Source organism: Podarcis muralis, chromosome 1 (genome assembly GCF_964188315.1).
Source record: "Podarcis muralis chromosome 1, rPodMur119.hap1.1, whole genome shotgun sequence".
Lineage (NCBI taxonomy): Eukaryota > Metazoa > Chordata > Lepidosauria > Squamata > Lacertidae > Podarcis > Podarcis muralis.
This window is the reverse complement of record NC_135655.1, coordinates 48,827,420-48,850,992: the sequence shown is the minus strand read 5'-3', so window position 1 is coordinate 48,850,992 and position 23,573 is coordinate 48,827,420. Positions and strand designations below refer to the sequence as shown.

The 23,573-nt window shown below is 38.9% G+C and overlaps 1 protein-coding gene across 30 annotated transcripts in view; it reads left to right on the top strand.

The window, feature by feature from the left end:
- The window catches only part of GPHN (gephyrin), a 233,067-nt gene that overhangs the window by 82,410 nt on the left and 127,084 nt on the right, over nucleotides 1–23,573 (top strand). For 19 of the 30 annotated variants that reach the window (XM_077928093.1, XM_028725755.2, XM_077928122.1 and 16 more), the window contains one exon: nucleotides 8,760–8,798. The exons of the other annotated variants lie outside the window; for them this stretch is intronic. In XM_077928093.1, the coding sequence (XP_077784219.1) occupies nucleotides 8,760–8,798 (39 nt within the window). The remainder of the gene's footprint in view (nucleotides 1–8,759; nucleotides 8,799–23,573) is intronic. 30 annotated transcript variants of the gene reach the window in all.

Here is a 23,573-nt window from a genome sequence, read left to right as displayed (position 1 = left end):
TGTAATCAATAAAGTCACACCAGACTATGTAAAAATTGTCGTGTTTCTTTTGGCCTCTCACTACTTTTATTTTTTTATGTCAGTTTTTCCAGTAATGCTGTTTGCCAAATTGCATTATATCATTGGTCCACAGTTAATAATTGCAATGATTTCTATATTCCAGCAATAGTTGTTATTGTAGTGGTTAATATATGTGTTATGAGTTCTTTGTTTTTAATTTACAACACAGAGAGCCCTGGGGTCATAGGGACTGTCTGCCTTGTTATCAAAGTTATTGCTGTAAATATATTTTTCCAGATCTTTTCTATTTTTGGACACTCCCACCACATTCATTAATATGTCCCTGTAGTGGGACATCCTCCCTAACACAGCGGAGAACTGTTTGGTTTTATATAAACTAGGCACCTAGGTCTTAAAAACCAGCCAATACACAATTTTAAAAACTCTTTCTCAGGTGGTTGCCAGTAGGGATTTGTACGGCACTTTTGTCCACAGTGTTTTCCATGCCTCTTTTACAATTTCTAAATTCCAATTTAGTTCCCACCACCTTCTCAAATTTTGCCGCCAATTTTGCTGCAAGCAAAATTGAATGTCTATAATAGATTTATACAAATAAGACGTTAGCCCTTCTTCCACTATTATTTTTTCATATTTTGTTTATTGTCTTATGGCTTCATTTTTAACCTGACAATTTGTTCAAAAGGACCTTAATTGGTAGCCTAATAGCCATGATATCTGAACTTTTCCCAAATGAATTTGCATCTCATTACTGCAGGAGCCTAGCATGGGGGCCCCAGGGGGGCTGTAGCCCTGGGCCCATGATTTTTAGGGAGTGTGAGCCAGGCACTCCCACACAGGGATCCCCATCCCACCCTGCCTGCTACTGGGGATCTGTGGGCCCAAGAGCCCGGCCTGGCCTCACTGTCACGACCCCAGCCCCCTCGCTGAATGGCCGACTGTCCAGCGTCTGGGAGACTCACCCACCAAGAGCCAAGCCAGCCAGCTGGACTCTTCCCTGAGTGAGTGGGTGGGCAGGTGGTGCAGTGCAGCCCTGCTTGGCTTCAGTGGTTAGGGTTGAGCTGGCACATGGGTTCCATGAACCCTCCGTGCCCCTCTCACACATATGCCTGGCTGCATCGGCAGCAAGGGCTGGGCTGGTGTGGTGGGTTATGTTCACCTTCTGTGCCCCGCCCTCACCTGGTGTATATGCTGGGAAACACCACAACATTAATGGTAAGCGGTTGTCCCATCTGTGTAAAAATCTTTCAAATAATAGAATTGATTTTCATTCCACAAATCTCTATTATAGGCTCTTTGTTTTGTTTTGTTTTATTTTTTGGAAAACTGTGTAGAACAGTAATGGAATAATGGGTGAGCGGCCTGGAATCAAAACCTTTGCCCATTTTCTCCAAATTTTGAAAGTTGTAAGTGTGAATGGATTACTAAGCCAGTGTTCTCTAATGTGCTCCATTGAGTTCCCTTATTGCCAAACATTAGGTCTGTCATGTTGCTAAGTTGACATGTGTTGTAATAGCTGTTTAGATTTAGGAGTCCTCATCCTCCAACAGTTGGTTGAGGGTACAGCAAAGGTATTTTAAATGCATGGTCTGCCTGATTGAAATAGGAATTTGTTTTGCTTTTTGCCATTTGGACATGTGGGCTGGTGGGATCCAAACTAGTAATGTTTAAAATAAAAAGAGTAATTTTCGAACAAGCATCGTTTTTAGTTGCAGCCAGTTGATGCATAATAGAAAATTTCATGTTACTCCAACATTGTATATCCATATTTATTGTTTTCCATACTTTGCTATAATTTGTTTCAATTATGGGTACCCTGAATGGGTAACCTAAGTATCTGAAACTTTTTCTAGCTATTGGAATTTGTAATATTTTGGAGAAGGTTTCTTGAAGTTGCAGGGGAGTTTGAAAGAACATTACTGCCAATTTTTGAAAAATTACCTTAAATCCAGAGACATAAAAAGGTATCCAGTTCTATACTCAGGGGTGGAGGAAGGGGGGTGCAGTGGGTGTGGGCCACCCCGGGTGTCACCACTGAGGGGGGGGTAACAAAATGCTGGGCGGCACTCACCGCAGGGCCTGCAGTGCACCCGAGCCACGCATCTCTCCAGGGAGAGACGCTGTGGCTTGGGCACGTGCAGGCTCCACGCTGCCCCAAACGGTCAGCCCGCTGCCTCCCCCCAGCTGTAGGACAGCTGAGTGGGAGGAGGCAGGCAGATTCTGGAGGCCCCGCAGCAGTGAGCCCTGCCCCTATGGCTGGCTCGCTCCACGCCTGGGCACACCACCCCAGGCACCCAAGCGGCTTCCTCCACCGCTGTCTATACTGATTAAGTTTCCAGCATTAACCGGGCCTGGTGTACATGAAACAATATCGTCCCAAAATGTATTCCCTTCCATTGATAGTTATACCCTTTTCTGCCAGAATTGACATAATTTCAGGGGTTCTATAATTAGAGCAAATAATAAAGGTGATAATTGACCACGTTGTTTTGTCCTGCAGCTGACTGGACATTTTTGTGAATCTGTATTATTTATCCTAATTGTAGCAGTTGTAATTTCAAAATATTTTCCAATTAAATCATGAATGTATTAATTTATTGGAGCTGCTCACTATGAACCGTTGGCTGACCTATGACTGTATAAGCACTGCATTTTTTCATCTATTTTATGGATTTATTGCAAAATGGCTGTATGTGGATCCATTTGAACAAATAAGTTGCCATTCTGGCCCATTTTATTGGATCTCCCAACTACTTCACTTTTAAAGTAACTACATTAACAGTACTCATTGTACTACTTGTACTCATTTTAGAAAATAATCAATAGTGCCTTTCACCAGTCCAAACCTTCCACATTTTTGCTCCTATTAGGCAGTTCAGTTATTTTTATAATAAATCTACTTATATCACAACTTTGGAAAAAAAACCTTTTAATTTTAACCTAAAACCTGTAAAACATACATCAAGGTGTGTGTCCTCTTTCAACAGTAGAGGGCACTCCAGTACCACTGTGGGTATAGAGTAAACCATAAGCATAAAAAACAAGCTTATTTTAAATGATAGGATACATTAAAGTAGACATTTTATTTTAAACCTCATGCCCAAAATCCAAGGTACCTTCCAGATGTTTATATTTTCATATCATCCAGTCCAATTGCTTTTGCTTCTGCAGAAAAGGAGTCCTTTTCTCTTTGAAACAGCATTCTAGCCTTGTATTAGTTCTGCCTTAGTTCCTGTTCATTTTCTGGGCATTTGAGAATATAGTAAACTTTCTGAGATATGTGCAGTGCTGCTTGTTCCTTGTCCCATTCCTCTTTTTGATTGTTGATGGCTTTCCTTGGGTCTCGCATGGGCTCCTGAGCTGGATCATCTTCACCAATGGGCTCACTATCTTGCTCTCCAAAAAATCAATAACCTCAGGTGGACATTCCTGTTCTAGAGTTGTTAATAGTTCTGGGGCTTCTTTGAGGCTGGTGGCTGAGAGTGATGTGTTTCCTTTGGTGACTACTAAACTAAAGGGAAAAGCCCAATAGCATCTTATTCCTGCCCCTTGCCATTTGAGTATTATGGGGCGAAGTTCCCTTCGTTGTTTCAGAGTGTCGAGTGATAAATCCTGCAAACCATGACAGGAGTATTAGTCTTTCAACAGTCATCAAAACCTTCCTGATCTTATCTTTTTTATTAAAAAATGGTGGAAGCACATAACAATATCCCAGGGGCAGGGGGCTGTATTGTGCAGATGAATAATACAGTGGTGCCTCGCAAGACGAAAATAATCCGTTCCGCGAGTCTCTTCGTCTAGCGGTTTTTTCGTCTTGCGAAGCAACCCTATTAGCGGATTAGCGCTGTTAGCGGCTTAGCGGCTATTAAAGGCTTAGCGGCTTAGCGGCTAAAAGGCTATTAGCGGCTTAGCGGCTTAGAAAAAAGGGGGGGAAGCAGAAAAAAATCGCAAGACTCGCAAGACATTTTCATCTTGCGAAGCAAGCCCATAGGGAAAATCATCTTGCGAAGCAACTCAAAAACGGAAAACCCTTTCATCTAGCGGGGCATTCGTCTTGCGGGGCACCACTGTATCTCCTGTCCATATCTTCTGGAGACAATTCCAGGGAAAGTATTATAGCTTTAAACCATTGGACTCCTCCTCAGGAAGCCCTCTCTGAACCCAGACATGCATAACAACTATCACCTGGTCACAAATACCCATTTTCAGACAAGGTACTTGAGAGAATGGGGAAAGATTTTATCTAGACCATTTTAGGCACCAGCATGACTTTGGTTGCTCTGATTCATAACTTGTGTCAGGAAGGGGGCAACACAACTAATTCCTCACATTTTTTCAATGGCTTCTGATACCGCCAGCATTTGACTGTGCAATACCATGTTGCGCCAGTCCTTAAAGGTCTGCACTTGCTGCCTGTTTGCTACGGAGCCAAATTTACAGGGCTGACTCCAACATTTAATACCCTACAAGTTATAGGACCAAGCTGTCTGAAGGTGTGACTGTCCTGCCCATGAGCTTAGATCTACTGGGGAGGTCCTTTTAGTTATACCAGCATCAGGACCAGGATACCAGGACCCTGAAAGGACCATCTAAGTGGCAGTACCCCAGTTGCAGAACATCCTTCTCTTGAGCTTAGCCTGGTACCATCTTAGTTAGCTTTTAGCACTACCTCAAAATACTGCCCTAGATATTGGATTTTACAGATGGAAGGATTTGTGCATTGAGATCTGGTTTTTAATTGGCATATTGAAAATTTTGCTTTTGATGCATGATTTTTTGTGGTTGGCACATTGCCTTCTTTGGTTGACTAAGGAACAGAAGAAGAGTGGGGGAGCAATCACACAAATCAGAGAACATTTTTTCTGTTGTTTTGCTTTCGGGGGCCAAAATTCCATGGCCATAAATGTATTAGAAATTTTCCCATAGGGATCAATGGAAATTGACAACCCATTATGCAAACTCTTGCCTAACGAACAATTTCCAAGGGACAAATTGTGTTCAGGAAGCAAGACCTGTGTGTATCTTACCAAAACTGTGAAACTACTTGGAATCTGCAGCTGCTCATATTCACAATAGCTTTCCCGATGGCCATCATTTCCACAAGCAGGCTAATGTGTTTTGTGTTCTTCACTCCAACCTAGAAGGATATAGGGTTACCGAGTACTGAATCCTGCTAAGACAGAGACACTCTGGGTAAGAGGTTCCCAGATTTGATCACTGCTGAGTCTGCCTATTCTAGATGGGGTTGCACTCCCTCTGAAAGCACAGGTATGCAGTTTAGGGGAACTCTTTGAGCCATCGTTGTCCATTGAGGCCCAGCTGGCCTCTGTGGCAAAGAGCACCTATCATCAGCTTCAGCTGGTATGTCAACTGTGCCCTTTATTGGACAGTGCTAAGTTGGCCACTGTGACACATGCATTGATAACCTCGTGTCTGGATTACTATGATGTACTCTGTATGGGTCTCCCCCGATGCAGCTGACACAGAATATTGCAGCCCTTATGGTAAGTGGTGCTCCTTATCACACTAGTGCCCTCCCCTATTAGCCACCAAGCCAGTCTTAAGGTTCTGCTACTTGCGTTCAACGTCCTAAAAAACTCTGGACCATGTTACCTGAAAAACAATCTTCCTCTTCACTTTTTGGTAGGGTACTATCATCAACTAATGTAACCCAGTTAGTTTTACCACAGCCTAATGATTACTAGCTTGTGGTAACACAAAAGCCAGGCTTTTCACTGGTGGCACTAGTGTTGTGGAAAGCCCTCACTGCTAAAATACAAGAGGCCCAATCAGTGATGGCAGTTCTCTGGCTCATGAAGACACCTGTTTAGGCAAGCATTCCCCTGAACTGGACTGAAATTTATTGATTTATTTTATTAAATTTCTATGCCGCACTTCATCTGAGGATCACAGGGCAGTTTACAATATAGAAACACAAAATTCATAACATAGCATAGTAACAAACAAAAACAATACTTCCCACAGCATTGTATTTTATTTATTAAATTTCTGTTGTGCTAGTGCACATACTCTGATGGGACTCATTAATTGAATCCCACCCCACATTTAATAGTATTTACTGATTTTTGAAATGTGATAGCACCACATTATAATTGGCCGGATCAAAGGAAATACAGCTTGTTCTATCATATCATCATGCAGTCCTATAGCACAGCTGTGATATTCATGTCCATATTCAGAATATTTTTTCACCCATCTCTCCCTTGTTAATCCTGCATTGCAGCAACAGAATAATACTGGAAAATTCTAACATTCCTTCAGGATGGGTATATCACATATTTCTGATACTTGTTGCACATTAGTAGATCAAGCAGATTGCTGTGGTGTGTGGAACAATTTTCCTGCAAATTCCAAAGATCTCAAAAGCCTGTTCTGCAGTAACTTGGAGCAGGGCTTGTAGTGTGGCCTCTCCATTGTGTAAAATAGCATTAATGCAGATATACAACAGGGCCCACTATCTGCAGTTTTTTGAAACCATTAGTGGCATTTTTGTTCTGGCAGGCCTTCCCTTCCCAGCTTTAAAAATGGGTCTTTACCATGAGTGTCTGCTATGTTAGCATTTTAATCTCATTTTAAACATATTTGCCTTTTTTGTGTTTTTAACTGTTTTTAATACTCTTAGGTGTAAAATGCCTTGAGAGGGTTGCTTAGAAGCTGATTAACAAATCAATGAGGAGAAGGAGGCAGAGGAGGACACATTTTAAAGAAACATATGCTTAGTTATACATACTGCAATTGGACGTAAGCTTGGTTCATTTTATTAGTGGAATATGAATGATTAGAACCTGAATCCTAAATTCATTTATTTCCAAAAAAAAAATATCTAGTGACTTTAATAACATTTATGTGCCTTATGCTACGAAAGCTGCTACTTTTATATGTCATATTTTTAGGCAAATTGATACATACTAGTATAGCATCAAGAACAGTGACTGTGATTCATGAGTTGATGCTCAATGAGAGAATTGGCTTTTGGTATGATAGTCTGTTAGTTACTTACATTTCTGTTCTCCTGTGGGCTTTCTGTTTATGCTAGTTTTCCTTTCTAAGCGACTTTAATTTAGGTCACAATATGAGGTACAGCAAATGTGCCATATATTGTTAAATCAGAGTTATGGGATCCATTCATCCTCTTAGTGTCACTACATTTATTAATGTCTGCATAAACTTTCTAAAAATATCCTTTCAACACTTAAATCCATACTTGCTCTTATTTTGCTTTTAGTCATAAATCTTGTTCTTGGGTTCAAGACAGACTTATCTCCTGGAGTCTCCATCACTAACTGCATTGAAATATATATTTTAATTAGCTTCTGCAGTACTTCTGTGAAGAAGTATTCTGAGAGAGGATCCCTGTCTTAAATGTAAAGTAATTGATGAATTATTCCACTTATGAACCACTGCTATATTATTGTATGGCAAACAGGAAATGGCAAACATGATTCTTATCTTACAAAATTTTCATGTTCTTACATAAAAAACCCTAAGTAGTCTACTACTTCACCTGAATATGTACCCAATAGGCACACAACTTTGGTTTTTTGTATAAAGTACAGTACATGTTACTTTTCCAGCTGTGTTTCCTTGCCATACTGGACTAAATGTGATAGCACTACCATCACTTGTTTATTTATTTCCTGTTGCACATTGGTGTGTCTGCACAGTTTTGTCTAGTGAATACTTCCATGAAAGTATGTTGATCTATTTTTTTTTGTATCTCTGAATTACATAAAATAAACTTAAACTACATTTCTGTCAACATATGTCTCATGCACTCTGTGTAATATTGCAGATTTATACATTGTATTTTGAGAAAGAAAGAGACCTTAACTCCCAGCAGACACACCAACTAAAGTTATCACCTAAAGAGTAGTTTTGCCAGGCATGTAGCTGAAACAGTCTCATTGATTCATAATCATACTGCCTTTCCAGATCAAAATGTAGGAAGAATGGATCATACTAGTGTGCTATAAATTAATATATGATATAACACAATCTTTATCCTTCAATTTTCCACATAACGAACACCACCGAATTACTTTACTGATGGTTTTATGAGAACATTCACTAATAATATACATATAATCAGATTTAAGGGTCCTTGTGTCCATTTCTGATTTCTGAGCGTGACTTTGCTCAACCGTATGTGTGGCTCTTTGTGGGTGACCACTTAATGAAGGAACAAAATCTCCCTGGTGTAACTAAATTTCGTAGGAAACTATTGTCCACCTAAATCCCACTTTGAGCCCCAAACACAAATATTTCAAGAAATAAAAGGTAAATTTGAATTTAGAAGAAAGTGTTGATCCACTTAATGAGATCATTTTGCCACTTGCTACCATCTGCACAGTTCCCGTTTCTTTAAATCAATTCATTTTGAACGGTTTTTTGGTTTTGTGTGTGTGTGCCTGTACCTGTTCCCAAGAGAGATGCCCTCACGCTATATGTAGGCTCTATGTCGTCAAACTTTTCGAAGAAAACTAACTGCAGGTAAGTGATGTTGTTGTTTTTGTGAATAGAGGTGGGAGATTGTGATATTAAAATGCTGTGGGATTTTCAAACCTTTCTCAAATCTCAGAAAACGTTTGCATCTGGGAATGGGCAAAGGTTCTGTCCAGTTCTTGTTGTGCTCTAAGCACGCCACCATCCCTAAATTGACCTGCTTTTCCTTGAACCTGGGAGTCAGAAATCCCTTTTTCTCTTCTGTTTTTCTGCTGCAGAAATTCCCAACATTCCCATTTTGTGGGCTCCAGAGAGGGGTAAGCAACATCTTCAATCCCAGCCAATCATTTCTAATCCAGCTCTTTGCTAGTATTTTGGTTTGTTTTATTTTGAAATCATTTATTAGAAACAATTTTAGACGCGTTCCCATTTCTTTAATTTCCTTGTGGATTCTCATTCTTTAATTTCATTTATAGGAGGGTCCCCAGGCCTCCCTCAGGCACTAGGGCTCAGCCTCATTTCCATTTGTGTGCTGTACTCTTGTGGATTTTCACAATACACTATGTCGATCTAATGCTGTTACTGGAAGATGAGCATCCAGATTCTGGGGTTCTTTCACTTAAAATATTCTTAGTTCCGAAAGAATAATGTCATCTCACTGCCCTGGCAATCTGTTCAAGAGCTTCTCTTTCCTCCTTGCCAGCAGCTTTATCTGATTATTCATGGGCACAGCCCTCTTCAAACTCTGCTTTTTAAAAAAATGATATGGCGCTCATTGCTTTCTTTCTGCTTTGTCTACTCGCTGGCTGCCTGGCATTGCAATATACTATTTTGCTGCTTGATTTCCTGGAATGGTCCTCTTCACCACTGATTGCGTGGCCTAAGACTGCCCAAGGTACTGCCCATGTATCCTTGCTGCCATTTGTATTTGACTGCTTATAGGCAGTACCTCCAACTGAACTTCTCTCTTTTCACTGGCTAGCATTGCTCCCTTGCTGCTGTGTGCATCTGCTGACTTCATGGAACTGCTGTTCTGATGCTTTGTGCACCTGCTGATTGATTGATACTGCTCTATCAACTTGTTGCCTGTTTTGTCTTTTCCCTCCTGCCTTGTCCGCTTGACCACTAGCTTACATATAACTTGTGCTGCCCTCGGACTCTGATTACACATCAGCATTGCTGTGTTTATGCAATCGTGCTCATCTGCTGATTGTTTGCCATTCCTCTTTTTGCTTCTTTACTGCTTACTCTTCCAAAAATCTAAGTAGAAATGTGAGGAAGTGAAAAATGCTCTGATTGGCTCAAACATGCCCTTATTCAAGCTCACATACCCACATTTTGTAAATGTATTCCTTTCTATTTTCATCAGAATACTCAATCTCCGCCTCTAGATAGATTGAGGGAGTCTGGATCTCATTTTTAGTCTTTTCTTCCATTATTTACCTCATAAAACTAAGATACTTTACAATATGCATAAAGATTAGTAGCAAGAACAATTTATGTTTATGAAGTGGTTCATACCAAACTTACTGAAATGATTTCACTATGGCTACATAACATAGTTAATTATTTATCCTATCATTTTATTGATAGTGAAACAAACTCCGGCAGATTAAAGTTGGATCTCTTGTTTCAGCAAATTAGACCATGATCATAAATGAGGGAAGGAATTGCAAGGGTGATGTTTCAATTACTTGATTCTGAGTTTGACTGCCTGTTAAGTGTACCCTAACTTATTTTGCAATGTTGATTTTAAAGAGTTAGAGAGACCAATAGGTAAACATATCTAGTTTACCTATTACAAAAAAGCCAGCTATATAACATACAAAACAAATGGCTATCTCACCATTACTAGATATGTGGCAGGTCATTCTGTTGTATGAAGGGCAAAGCTGAAAACATCTCACTGTTGACTTAGCTGATGTGATTCCTCCAGCTTATTGTAGTCTATCCTAAAGAAAAAGTAGAAAAGATTCCATTTAATGTATTGATTTTATGGCAGAATTGAAGAGGGGGAGGTGTTGCTGAGCAAACCTTTGACTCAGAAAAAAGTTCTGAGGAGTCTGGCAAAAGATATGAGCTTTTTAAAAGACGGTAACTTTTTTTCTTTTGAAAATATTCTTAGTGCAGTACCAAATGTATCCCAGCTTCAAATGTTCATTCACAGCACTATCACTTCTGTTATAAGTTTCAAAATCTAAGAACCTGTGTTCTTAACTTCTACCTGTGTTCCACACAGCTGACATAACTCATGTCTGTTGCTGATACTCTCTTTCCCATTATCACCTAACTTTAAAAAAACATTTCTGCAGCCGGCCAACTAACAGAGAATGTAGTTGAGACTTGTATTAATGGCTTCACATTGAATGAACTAAAGTCTGAATTTTGTTAGCATGTGTGGAGCTTGCAGCACTGGGAAGGCTGGTTTACTTGGAATATAGTTGCTTAAATTATAAGGAATTCTAGTGGAAATAGTAAGTTTTGCATGACTTCCTCTAATTTCCAGTCACTGCTCTCTGCACGTTTTTAATGTCTTTGCTCCCTCCTTCACGCATTTTGAAATGACAACAAATTGTGTTGTATGGGACTAAGTGGCTCGTAGATGAATCCTCATTATCCAATTCTAAGCGACATAAATTTTTGCTTTCCTGCATCATGTAAAAGTTTAAAAGTATAACTGAAAGTGTTAGGTTTAAACTTTTATAACATATACTATCCAATTCACTGCTTTTGTTTTTGTTTTTAAAGCCGGCAAACCTAATTGCAAATGAATTATTTGATACTCTTTCAACTGAAAATTGTAACTGCTGAAATATCGGGGGGGGGGGGGGATTTCAACAGGAAAGTTACTAATAAAGTAGGATGGACTTTTCAACTGAAATAGTGAATGATGCACACACATTCTAGCAACATAATAGCAATATTTGTTTCATTTTATGAAGCCTGTGATTTTTCACAATTAATGTAAACTTGCATTATTTTTATTTGCAACTTTACTCCCAATGTTATTATTTTTTCTTGACTGACATTCCTCGTATTCAAGCCAAAATTCTATTCTTCAGTTTCTTCTTTTTTGAAAACTACTTTGTCTTGTGTGCTTATCAGTTTATAGCATTTTAATTTATTTTAGTCCATTGCCTCTCGTGTCTGAAGCCAAACCACAATCTTTCATTCAAAATAATTTTCGTTTGTTTTAGCATCTCTTCCAAGGAACTTTCTCTATTATATTAACCAAAGTTTTTAATATTTTTTAAGGCTGGTGGTTTTCTTATTAGTTTCTTGCAACCACAATTAAAACAAGGGTACTGAATTATTTGCAAGATTTTGGTTTCCCAGAGTCCAACCAGAATTTTCAATCCTAATTTCTTATATACTCCTTTTCTTTCCCCCTTTTAAGAACACCCAACATGTGTATGCTATCTTGATCTAGTTTGGACATTTCAGCTGTTTTAGGTTCAGATTTTTAAACACACACCTTTGAAATCCTGAAAAATAAACTCCCCAATTAAAACTCTCAGCTATATCTTTAGCCCTTATTGTTCTGTTATATTTTCCTTACAGTAAGCACTTTGTCTTTTTGTCATGTAATCACAAAATATCCTGAGCTCTTTAGAATCACATGGCACCAGAGTTGTAGTTTTATTTCTCATTAAACTTAGAAAATTAATTTATACCTTTGAAACAGTTCCATTTTATACTTTTATACCAATTTATACCTTTGAAACAGTTCCACCTTCCATTTTGTATGTGGAAAATGTTTGTATCCTTGCTGGCATATCTATTGACAGTACAAAAATCTTATTGATATCTGATTTTCATGAGGCTTCAAAGATTTAATCTTGCTGATATGTGGACTTCTGAGATTTTCTTTTAACCAAGTATTTATTTATTTATTCAAAAAATGAAATGGTGTGTGATTCAGGGCATTATCTTCATCTGAGCCCTACTCTATGGAATAGGATTTAAGAAATTACTTAGCCATACAGATTGTAGCAATAGGACCATTGAGGTCTTACAATATTTTTTGTAAGTTAGATAAAGGCAGAACATCAAATGTAGTCAGTTCAGTTTTTGGCCTCATAAAGATTGTTCTTTCCCCTCTAACCAGGTACATCTCATTTTGCCAAGTCATGACTTCTGCTCTCCCTAGCAATGTGCTGCCTGCAAAGCTCATGGTATCAAAAGCATGTACATATTTTATCCAACATGTGTTGTTTTCAAAGTTTTAGACAAAGCATGCTTGAAGTTGTTGTTCTAGACAATTTTGTATCCATATTGCCCCCACTCAAACATGATAGTTGTGGTTACTAGAGTTGTTTTGTGTCCTGGTGGTGGTAGTTTTTGTTGATATCATTTGTAGTATTTTTATGGAATATAGGTGATCATTCTGCAAACGTTTTAGAGATTGTTTTAAGCCTTTGAATCATCGGTGCAGCTTACTTTATACCACTGAAGTGTGGGTAGTGAAGTGGAAATAATACTGTTTAAAGCTGAACTTAAAAGTTCAGTATGAGCAATCTTCTTTTAAAAAAAATAACTATATTGACATCTCATATTAATAATAGGTAATTACTCACCACCACACAATATATATAGACCGTATATATCTGCCCTCCCACCTGCTCAGTCACCAAACTGTCCAAAGGTAGTCAGAAGAAGGCCTCTTCAGATGAGAGAGTATCTGCAAACTCTCAACTAAGCCTCCCCTGCATACTATAGTAAACAGTGAGGGAGAGAAGGATTATAATGCCAGTTGGAGAATCCCCAGCTGAGAAACTGGAGAATACCTAAAGCATTCCTTTTATCCACAAAAGCAACCTAGCACTTGAGCAGTAGCAAATCACAGCTAAGAGGTATACTGGTAATAAAGTTCTCAGGGTCACTTTACACATTTCAGAATTTATCACAACTACGATCTATATACAGAAGGAATTTAGATAACATGCATGCAGATAATAGAGCAAAAAACCTGAATGTGTGATCATCACACAACACAGCCCTCACAATTGAGGTGGCCCAGGGCTGCAACATCATTGCACCATGCACACACACCTCATGGCATGCACGCATGATGAAGGCATGCTCCATGGTGTGCGTGCACACCCTGCAGTGTGCTGATGTCACTCACACAATCCGCAGGGCGTGCTGACATATCCTGAGGATGTCCCCTGGCTTGTGGGCATGACGTCAACATGCCCTGTGGCGTGTGTGTGCGGCTGCCAGGAGGCGGTAAAGAATTGAAAAACACCTGAAGTAGTGGAGAACCCACTCTGAATAAATTACAATGTGAGTTTTTAAACTATCTGAACTATAAACTATTCTAGAGGTTTATGGATTCATGTTTAAACTCTAATTGGCTTTAATAAACTTACTAGACCATGCAAAATGTTTGACCTACCAAAACAGACACAGCCCTAGTCTTTTATGGTGGCCACTTAAGGGCATGAAAAACTGTTCTTCTTGCTTGCCTGACTGCAGAAACAGAACTTAAATAATACACAGTTTTTTATAGGAAAGAATTATAAATTTATCTGGATTTCAGGCCTTATCAATTTGTGTTATGCAGCACAGAATGGTCAACACAATGGGCTGTAGCCAATGTCCTTTGTCCACTAGTGTGAGGGCTTTTTTGCGGATGAGTTTTAATGTTGTGCAAAACAGGAATCAAATGCAACAGTTGCTAGTGGAGACTCGTTGCTTTTGCAAAAACTTTCTACATTCTGGCAATCACAGAAACAAACTATGAATGACTTGCATTCCTTTTATTTGCCTCTCTAATGTTAAAGAGCGCTTGTACATTTCCCTGTTGGAAGTGGTACACATGTGAACATAATAGATTTTTTCCCCATAGGAGAGTTGTATAAGCATCTTTTCTCTACCAGATCCGTGTTTGTGTATTTTATGTACTGTAGTTAAAACATTTCTGCACCACCTTTCAATTAAAAATGCCTAGGGTGGTTCACAATCACTCCCGTTGTGCTTAAGGAAAAGAGTCAAAACAGAAAGCATACTTCAAATTTGAAATGAGTGTTAATATCTATAGACTTTCTAGGAATTACCTTTTATATTTTTCTGGCAAATCCAGCATTATTCATCATTGTATATCCACCTTTAGGTTTCAGGAATAAATGTATGTATTCTTTTAGAACTTAAGATCAGTAGCACCTACCTAACCATAAATCAAACACATATTTAGAACTATCCCCCTTTCACTTGATCTGTTTCACCTTTTTCTCAAAGATATTTGTGGGTTTTGTCTAAGGTTTGAAATGGCTTTAGTCTCTTTTCCTAGAGTGTTCCTATTTTTGAAACAGAAAATAATAAGAGCAGTTACTATTAAAATATTTTTTGTGCCTTTAGTGACTTGTCTTTTGCGGTATTGTACTTCCCCTCCCGCAGTTTTTAGTTTTCTATAGTTCAAAACTCTTTCCACAATTCACCAATAAACTTGTTCCTTCCCATTGTCCACATTGTATTGATATATTATGATTCCGCCTTTTTCTACATGATTATTTTTGGTGATATATGGTTCTTTGACATCTCATTTACATTAGATGCCATTATGTTATTTCCAGGTAATGTTTGCATTTGTGCAAAAGATAATTGTGCATTCTGTAGTAATTTTATACTTAAAAAATTAACTCATTGTATATGATCCTGACCACCTTGAATGCAAATGATTCCCATAGGCAAAATGGAGCCTATGCATGCAGACAGAGTGAATTGCCACTAGGGAAATGTAAAGCCTGTGTGGATTGGAGCATGAGTCATTTGGTTGAGGGTTGGATGAAGGTACATGACAGGTAAACCAAGACTTTCTCTTGATGGCGAGTAGTGGCGCCTGCTCATCAACCTGTATGTGTTAGTGTATACAAGCAACTAGGGTGGGGAATAGAGGAGTAGGGAATCTATTCATTTTATGGGAACCTCAACCCATGCTATACTTGTGGGGAACTGAATTGATCCCCAGTATTTTTAAGAATTTCCAAAATGTGAAACTACTGTGATGTTAATCAATTTGCACTGTACAGTTGCAAAGGACATTGCCTCAGTGGCATCCATAGTTCAGGGGTTGTACTCAGTACATTTGTGCAACAGACAGAGGAGAAAAGCCTGTGTAAAGTTTTGTTCAGCTATATGTCAATGAGCCACATTGTAAGCAATGACAGTTAAAGCAGAAATACCTAAAATACACTATTTGATTGAGGTCACATAATGACATTATTGTCATCAAACCTTAGCATTACCAGTCTTTACTTGTAACTCTTCTAAACTGGCTGTTAAGTAGTAGTTGCAATTTCACAGCTTGCTCACTTTCTATACTCATTATGTCTCAGTCTCTTCATTCAGTATCTCAGTTCCCCTGCAGTGTATTCAGTTCTTCTGATCTCAAACTTTCCTCTACTTTTGTTTCATGTAGTTTAACAGGCTAACTGTGTAAGATACAATTGGTTGCTAAGTCTATGAAGAAATCGGAGCACAGATTATGTAAAGTAGTTAATCAAACAGAACTTAGGCACCATATTTCAAGTTTTTGTGTATTGGCACAGTATTAATATAGTGACTCACATATCCCTCTGGTAATTTATATGCAGATAAATAAATGAACTTGTTAGGACTGGAGCTAGAAGCAGAGGCAAATGCTTTATCTTCTACCCATCCCTGTCCCCAGTGTTCTGCAGTGAAAGTCAAAATGATGGATAAAACTATAGCATTTGACAAATTACTAATAGAAAACCAGGTGGGTATAATTTAGAGTAACAGACACAGGCCATTGATTGGAATACTATCAGTAATCTACAATGTGTATCTTTATAAGGTATAAACTTGGGAGATTAAAAAAAATGATGTGAACATATTATCTGACACATGCAAAGAATGAGCAAGCTTTTCTTAGGAGGGTCTGGTAGTAGTAGAAGAACAGTTGCCTCACCCAGTTCTCTTACCTGCCTTCATTTTACCCCATCTTTATGTATGCAAGGCCTTTGTGAGTTCCTGTTTTCTCTGTAGTGCAGACAGTCAATAGGCTAACATTAACCAGTTCCTATCTGTACCCCTCTACGTTTTGCAGAGCCATTCCCTGTGTAACTGTTTTCATGTCCTCAACCCAATGCGCTATACCGAAACTATGTTTTCCTGATCTCAGGGGTTGCCCTGGATGAGTTTCTTTCCCCTTTTATTTTTAGAACCCTACCTCAAATTAAGACCTTTTAACATCAATGAGTTGTCCAACTATTTGATTAATGTGATGTCCATGCAGTCTTTATGTACCTATGGAACTTCTCATTCTGATTTACCAGGACTGAGACGTGTTTAGTTGGAATTTTGCTACCTTTTATTGTGTCAGCCTTTTTTGTGAAATAAAGCACCAGCTTTCATGGGTGAAAGTGGATAATTCTGTTTTGTTAAGGGGCAATAATACCTAACTTCTTCCAAAGGACATCCTTTAGAGATCTGGCATAAGAATAATTCTACTACAGGACAAAGATACAGATACCTCCTCTACAGTCACTATATTTAATGTCACATATAGGATAAAATTGCTTATCTGAGCTTGCTGTCCTTTCCATTTTTAGTCTTCCATAGCCTATACATATTTAATAATTGCAATGCCTGCTAGCTAAGGCTATTTGTCAAGGTCATTTTTTTCCTGACTTGAATTCTATTGAAGGGCTCCCTGGGCTGCAGGATCATTGTTTATGGAGCTCTTTTGCATCTTGTACTAGCACCCTCTTCAAAGTGTCATTCTGCTCAAGGACAAAGAAGAGGGATCTTAGTACATAAATTAAGGTACAAGTGTTTGTGAAAAGCTCAGAAAAGCATTTCATTACTTGAAGCGTGAAGAATAATATCCTTGTATGTGCGTTACAAATAATGTGTACAGTGTATTGTTAAATCCTTGTTTAGACCAGGTTTGGTTACCTACTGGAGCATTCTGAGGCCAGATAGCTGCAGTTCATGTAACTGATAATTGGGAGATTCAGAACCCCATTAGCACATATTATATAATAGATGTATGAATATGTTGTTGTTTAATTTACAAATTGCCTTTTACATGCAACTCAAGGCAATGTCACTACATACAATTAAAAAAGCAAGCTAAAGTGGTTTTTTAAAAAACATTCAGCACAAAATTTAACTAAAGCTGGGTTTAAAACAATACAAAATGAACACATAAAGCAGAGATCTTTTCATTCAGGTGGAAAAGCTTGTTGAAACAAAATTGTCTTCGGCTGCAAAGCTTACTCAGGAGTCTTTCATACTTGTCAGACTCTGACAATTCATGTAAATACATTTTGTATCTTGTTAAATTTTGGATTTTCTCAGTAGGCTCTGAAGCAAAGTGTGAATTATTTCCATTTTGTGTAGTGCCTCCTTGTGATAGCATGATTGGATCAAATCACTTGATCATCATTCTGGGGACCCTAATGAAGGAGCTTACATGCCAAAAAAATTGCTTTCATCAACAATTATCATTAAATAGATAAAATCCAGAGTAAGTTTTCCAAAACCCATGGGCAGAGAGGTTCAATGATCTAGCTTGGGGAAACTGCATCTGAGAGCTATTTGTAGCCTGTGAAAAATCATATAACAAAAGATCCTCATAGAACATATGGGCTGCAGCCTGACAACACCACAGGAGACCACAATTGATGGCAAAAAACATTGCCTGAATAAACCTGGTAGCATATTATTTCTTATATATGCAGATCTTCTTTTTTCAAATATAGCTGAATTGTACATTTTTTAAAAAGTTGCCTTTTGAGATATTCTATCCCTTTTGGGATATTCTAAATACACGCATACATGCAAGTTTAGAGTGGAATTCAATATTGTGCCATGATGAACGCCCCATTAGAACAAGCATTGCAGCTTGCTGGATGGAATGATACCCCTCTTCTCCCACTTTGTGCTGTTCTGGGGGTTATTTTGATCCTCCCCTAGCCAATTTGGGGGGCACTGGGGAGATGTATGGGAGGAGAGGGAGGAAAGCCCTGGTTTTTTAAAAAAAGTAGAAGCCCTTGCATAGGGCTTGTTTTGATAGGACTCATTCATTGTAAATCCCACCCTTAGTCTTTAATTAAACTTCTGCTACAAGATTCCTTTTAAAATGGCAATTTTTCCTTAATGTTTGTAATAAAATTTCTTAGATAGAATATTAAACATGTCTCTTTCTCATGTTCCCACATTTTACGGTTGTACCAGAAAACAGAAAAGTTGGGAAAGGTTCAGAAAAGGACAACTAAAATGATCAAGGAGTTGGAGTGAAATGAGGCAAAGTTACATTTTTTTAAGGGGGAGGGAGATGACAGAGGTCTAAATTTATGCATTGTCATATAGAGCTAGGCACCATCCAAGGAGGCTGAATGTTGGAAAGTGCAGGATGGACAAAATGAAGTACAGTCAAACCGTGGTTCCCGAACGCCTCCATTTTAGAATGTTTTGGCTCCTGAACGCCAAAAAACCAAAAGTAACTACTCTGGTTTTTGAACAATTTTCGGAAGCCAAATGTGCTACGCGGCTGTTGTTTTGAGTTTCCCTATTGTATTGAGGCTTCCTCTTTCAGGTTGTCGAAGATTTCGGAAGTCGAACGTCTTCCAGAACGGATTATGTTCAACAACCAAGGTTTGTACAGTGGTACCTCGGTTTAAGAACAGTCCTATTTGCGAACGATTCAGTTTACGAACTCCTCAAAACCAGAAGTAGTGTCCTGGTTTGAGAACTTTACCTCCGTCTAAGAACGGAATCCGAACGGTGGAAGGGCACCGGCTATGGGAGGCCTTATTAGGGAAAGCGTGCCTCGGTTTAAGAAAGGTTTTGGTTTAAGAACAGACTTCCAGAATGGATTAAGTTCATAAACCAAGGTACCACTGTACTTCTTTAAACAATGCATAGTTAAACTACAGAGCTCTCTCCCACAAGATGTACTGATAGCCACCAACTTGGATAGTTTTAAAATGCTCCCTGAGGGCAGTTGAAAAGGAAGAAGCTTGAGAGTTGCCACCATCCAGCTCCCAGAGTGACCCTCCTTCCCCCAACTGCCACCATAGTGGCATCTGAAGGATCATCTTGCCCTGAGGGGAATGAGAAGAAGCAGTAACAGCTTCTTCTAAAACATACAACCCTAGCATTTGGCCATTATTTAGCCCTGCCAATAACAGCATTGCCTCCACCAGTAAACTAGTCAGGAATTATTTGCATCTATTAATGATAGCATCTACCACCTCTGTTTCTCTCACAGAACTCCCAATATCTTCCTGCCTCAGTTTGTGGGATGTCCACAAAAACAGATTCCTTCAACTGTAGCTGATTCCCTTTCTCCTCTGTTCCTTTGCCTCTTCTCCACATTTGTTGCTTTCTTTGGCTTAGTCAGAAACTACAAGTACAGTGGTACCTCGGGTTAAGTACTTAATTCATTCCGGAGGTCAGTTCTTAACCTGAAACTGTTCTTAACCTGAAGCACCACTTTAGCTAATGGGGCCTCCCGCTGCTGCCGCGCCACCGGAGCACGATTTCTGTTCTCATCCTGAAGCAAAGTTCTTAACCCGAGGTACTATTTCTGGGTTAGCGGAGTCTGTAACCTGAAGCGTATGTAACCTGAAGCGTGTGTAATCCGAGGTACCACTGTAGTGTGTAATTTTTGAAGAAATCCTTTATTTCAGAATCATCTTAGGAGGTTGCCCCCCGCCGCCACCATTGAGTTTTACATCAAGATATTAAGGGGAAAGCACCATCTGCAAAACAAATGGTAGATTATGGCTTAGATCCAGAGTCTCCTTCTTATCTGTGAAACTTACACTACTTGGAACCATAACTATTGACACATTTTTCTCTGTATTCTTCACTTTCCAAATCCTACTGTCTTTTCTGTCCTTGGATTGCTCAAACCTGTGTCATGTGCATTCAAACTTTTCTTATTGCATCTAGCTTTTCATTTCAGCCTGCTAGATCATTCCACTCAGTGTTTTCCGCAAACTGCCAAGGATACCTCAGTTCGTAGAGCACGAGTCTTAATCTCAAGGTTGTGGGTTCAAGCCCCACATTGGGCAAAAGATTCCTGCATTGCTGCATTGACTAGATGACCCTTGTGGTCTCTTCCAACTCTATAATTTTATAATTCTCTGTAGATAATTGCATTTTGATGATTCAAATTATGCAATTTACTCCTTGATATCATTTTGATACTTGTAATAATAAACAAAATCATTTTGAATTGAAGTTGGGCCCTTGTGGTTCATGTTAACTCCCCCTGGTAATACAGGGCCCCCTTCTTTTCATAGTATGCCACAGGTCTTAATCCAAGATCACAAAATACCATAAATTCATGGTAATACACATACAGTGGTACCCCCAGTTACGAACGGGATCTGTTCCGGAGGCCTGGCCGTATCCTGAAGATTTCGTAACTGGAGGACCACTTCTGCACACGTGTTTGCCGCGTTCGCAACCCAAAGGTTACGTTACCCGAAGGTAACATAAGCCGAGGGTCCACTGTACATCCATGTTTTAGTATTAAACATATTATCAGGGACACATTAAGGCTTGGTAACATTGCTTCATATAAAATTAAATGTCAAGGAAACCTCACTCCCTGACAGGCTGCTTTTTTTGGTGTAATAATACTTTTTGTGAGGGAGCCTTCCATCATTTCTGGTCATTCCATTGTCCATTTGCAGGCTAAACCAATACCTTCCAGAAACAGTTTTACCTTGTGATTAAACTGTCTAGAGAGACTCTTAGACAGTAAGGAATGCTTGCATGCATTTCGCAAATAAATATTTATTGCAGCACGTACACACTTTGGAATATACAATGAAAGTCATATTCTGTTGTTTTAAGATTGAACACTCAAAAAGGATTTGCATCCTGATAAGATTAGAAATGTACTTTCATAGTATACATAACTATAAGAATGTCCTTAGTCTTAGGCCTTAGTGTTAGTGTTTATTTCGCTTCCTAGTCTGCCAGAGAGTGGTAGCCTTTGCTATTTCTAGAGGGCTAAAATGGAGATTCATTATCTTATTAGAACTTCTGTAATCTGACGCGCTTTTTGAAAATCTCATGAATGAGTTGTATTGATACAGTATATAATTTTCAAAAAGAAAAGTGAGGTTTTAATACTTGTATTTAACAATAAAAGTCCAAAATCATAAGCACATTGTACTTGAAGGACATTTTTTCCTCAAAGCAATAGCAGATTATACCTGAATGGCTAAAGCAACTCCACTTTTACATTATTTCTGTTGTGATGGTTGAATCTTGCACAGGACTAGTCTTGTGAATTTCAATTAGCAATAATTGTTCCTTGGATTAACCTCATTGAATCTTTATTTGAATCTTCAAACTAATCCTTTCTTCTACCACCATTCTGTTCAGATAATAAAAGTTGCTTTTATAGTGATGGGGATACTGCTTTTCTATTTGATAGTTGGTTAATGTTAGTTGATTGATGTTGGTAAATTATTCAACTTGCTCAAATATGAAATCTGATCATGTTCAGAATGTGATCTGTGTGTTCCTCAGAAATTATAACTTATGCTTACATAGCTGGATACAAGGAGGTAGTTTTGTTATACAGAGTAGTTACATTTAAAATGATGGCTTGCTCCAGTGGGGTAAAGTCTACATTGTGCAACAGTCTGTACCAACCAAATTGTTTTCCCTCCATCTATCCCTTATTTCAAAGAGGGAAAGCTGTGAAAGCATTTGGACTTTATAATTTGTTTTGCAACCTCCATTTTGCTGATAAACTTGGTATAAAGCTGATGTAGTATGATGGTTATAGTGGTTAAGAGATGAACTATGAAAATCTTTGTTTAAACCTCACCTCCACCATGAAATCACTAAGTGAATCTAACTTAGACAACTACTCCCTCCCAGCTTTAGTCCCTATCCACAACATTAGAAGTAATAATACTGACTTATTTTGCAGGATTGTTTGAAAGGATTGCAATTATATAATGTGAGTGAAGCATTAGTGAAAACACTATACAAATGTTAAGTACTATTAAAGAAAATAGTTCCAATTTTAATTATTATGGTCATTTTTACTATTTTTTTCTGTCTGCTACCCAGGATATACTTCCACAAGAGAGGGTCTTGTGGCACCTTTAAAGTTATTGTGACATAAACTTTCATGAGCCTCAAAATCCATAAACCTTTTCATCCTTTGGGTCCCCAAGACTTCCCCTACCACAAACTAACTCTGTAATTTGTTGCTATACAAATTGTAAATAGAACATTACTTTCAGTGTTAATTAATATTGTGTTTAAAAACTGTATAACTGAAAAACTGAAAAAGAACCTCCTAAAACCAAAGTTTACACTGCAGGCATGTCCCGTCCCCCACTTACCCAGGAGTTGCATTCCGGGGCCCCACATGCATAATTGAAATTGTGAAAAGTGGGGAGGACTCCACTTTAATATGGCAGGTGTACATGGAAGGGGGAGAGAGAGAGAGAGAGAGAGAGAGAGAGAGAGAGAGAGAGACTTGCGCTGACAGTCACTCAGCCTGTGAGTGCGTGAGCCTGCCTGCTTGCCTGAGGGGAGCCAGTGCACATGGCAGTGGCTGGCTGAGGAGGACGCCCAGTAGAAATGGTGCCAGGATTGGGGTGCGGATGTGCAGCAGAGCAGCAGGTGCTGAGAGAAGGTACCTCCTGCTCTGTGCTGCTAATTGATTGAAGGGCACCTTCCCTCGTTCAGACAGAGCCCCCAAGCAACTTCCAGGCAGCAGCCCTGGCCAAGGGAAGGCCTATTTATTTATGTATTTAGCGACGACCTGCGTAAATGCAGTCACGTGTGAGTGGAATGTGCATAAGTGGAGGGCCCTGTACACGCAGGTCCTACTTTATTAAAGTTGGCTATGGGAAAATTCACTTATCTGAAGACTAGGAATTAGTACCCAAACCTCACTATACACAGCACAGATTCAGATTTTTTTACTTCTGTAGTTAGCTGCAGGAAGGGGAGCAACTGGACAAATCAGAGAGCTTTTTTCTGAGGTTTCTTGGGGAGGTTTTTTTTTGGGGGGGTCAGAATTCTGTGGTCAGGAGCACATTAGATTTTTTCCCATAGGAATCAGTAGAAATTGT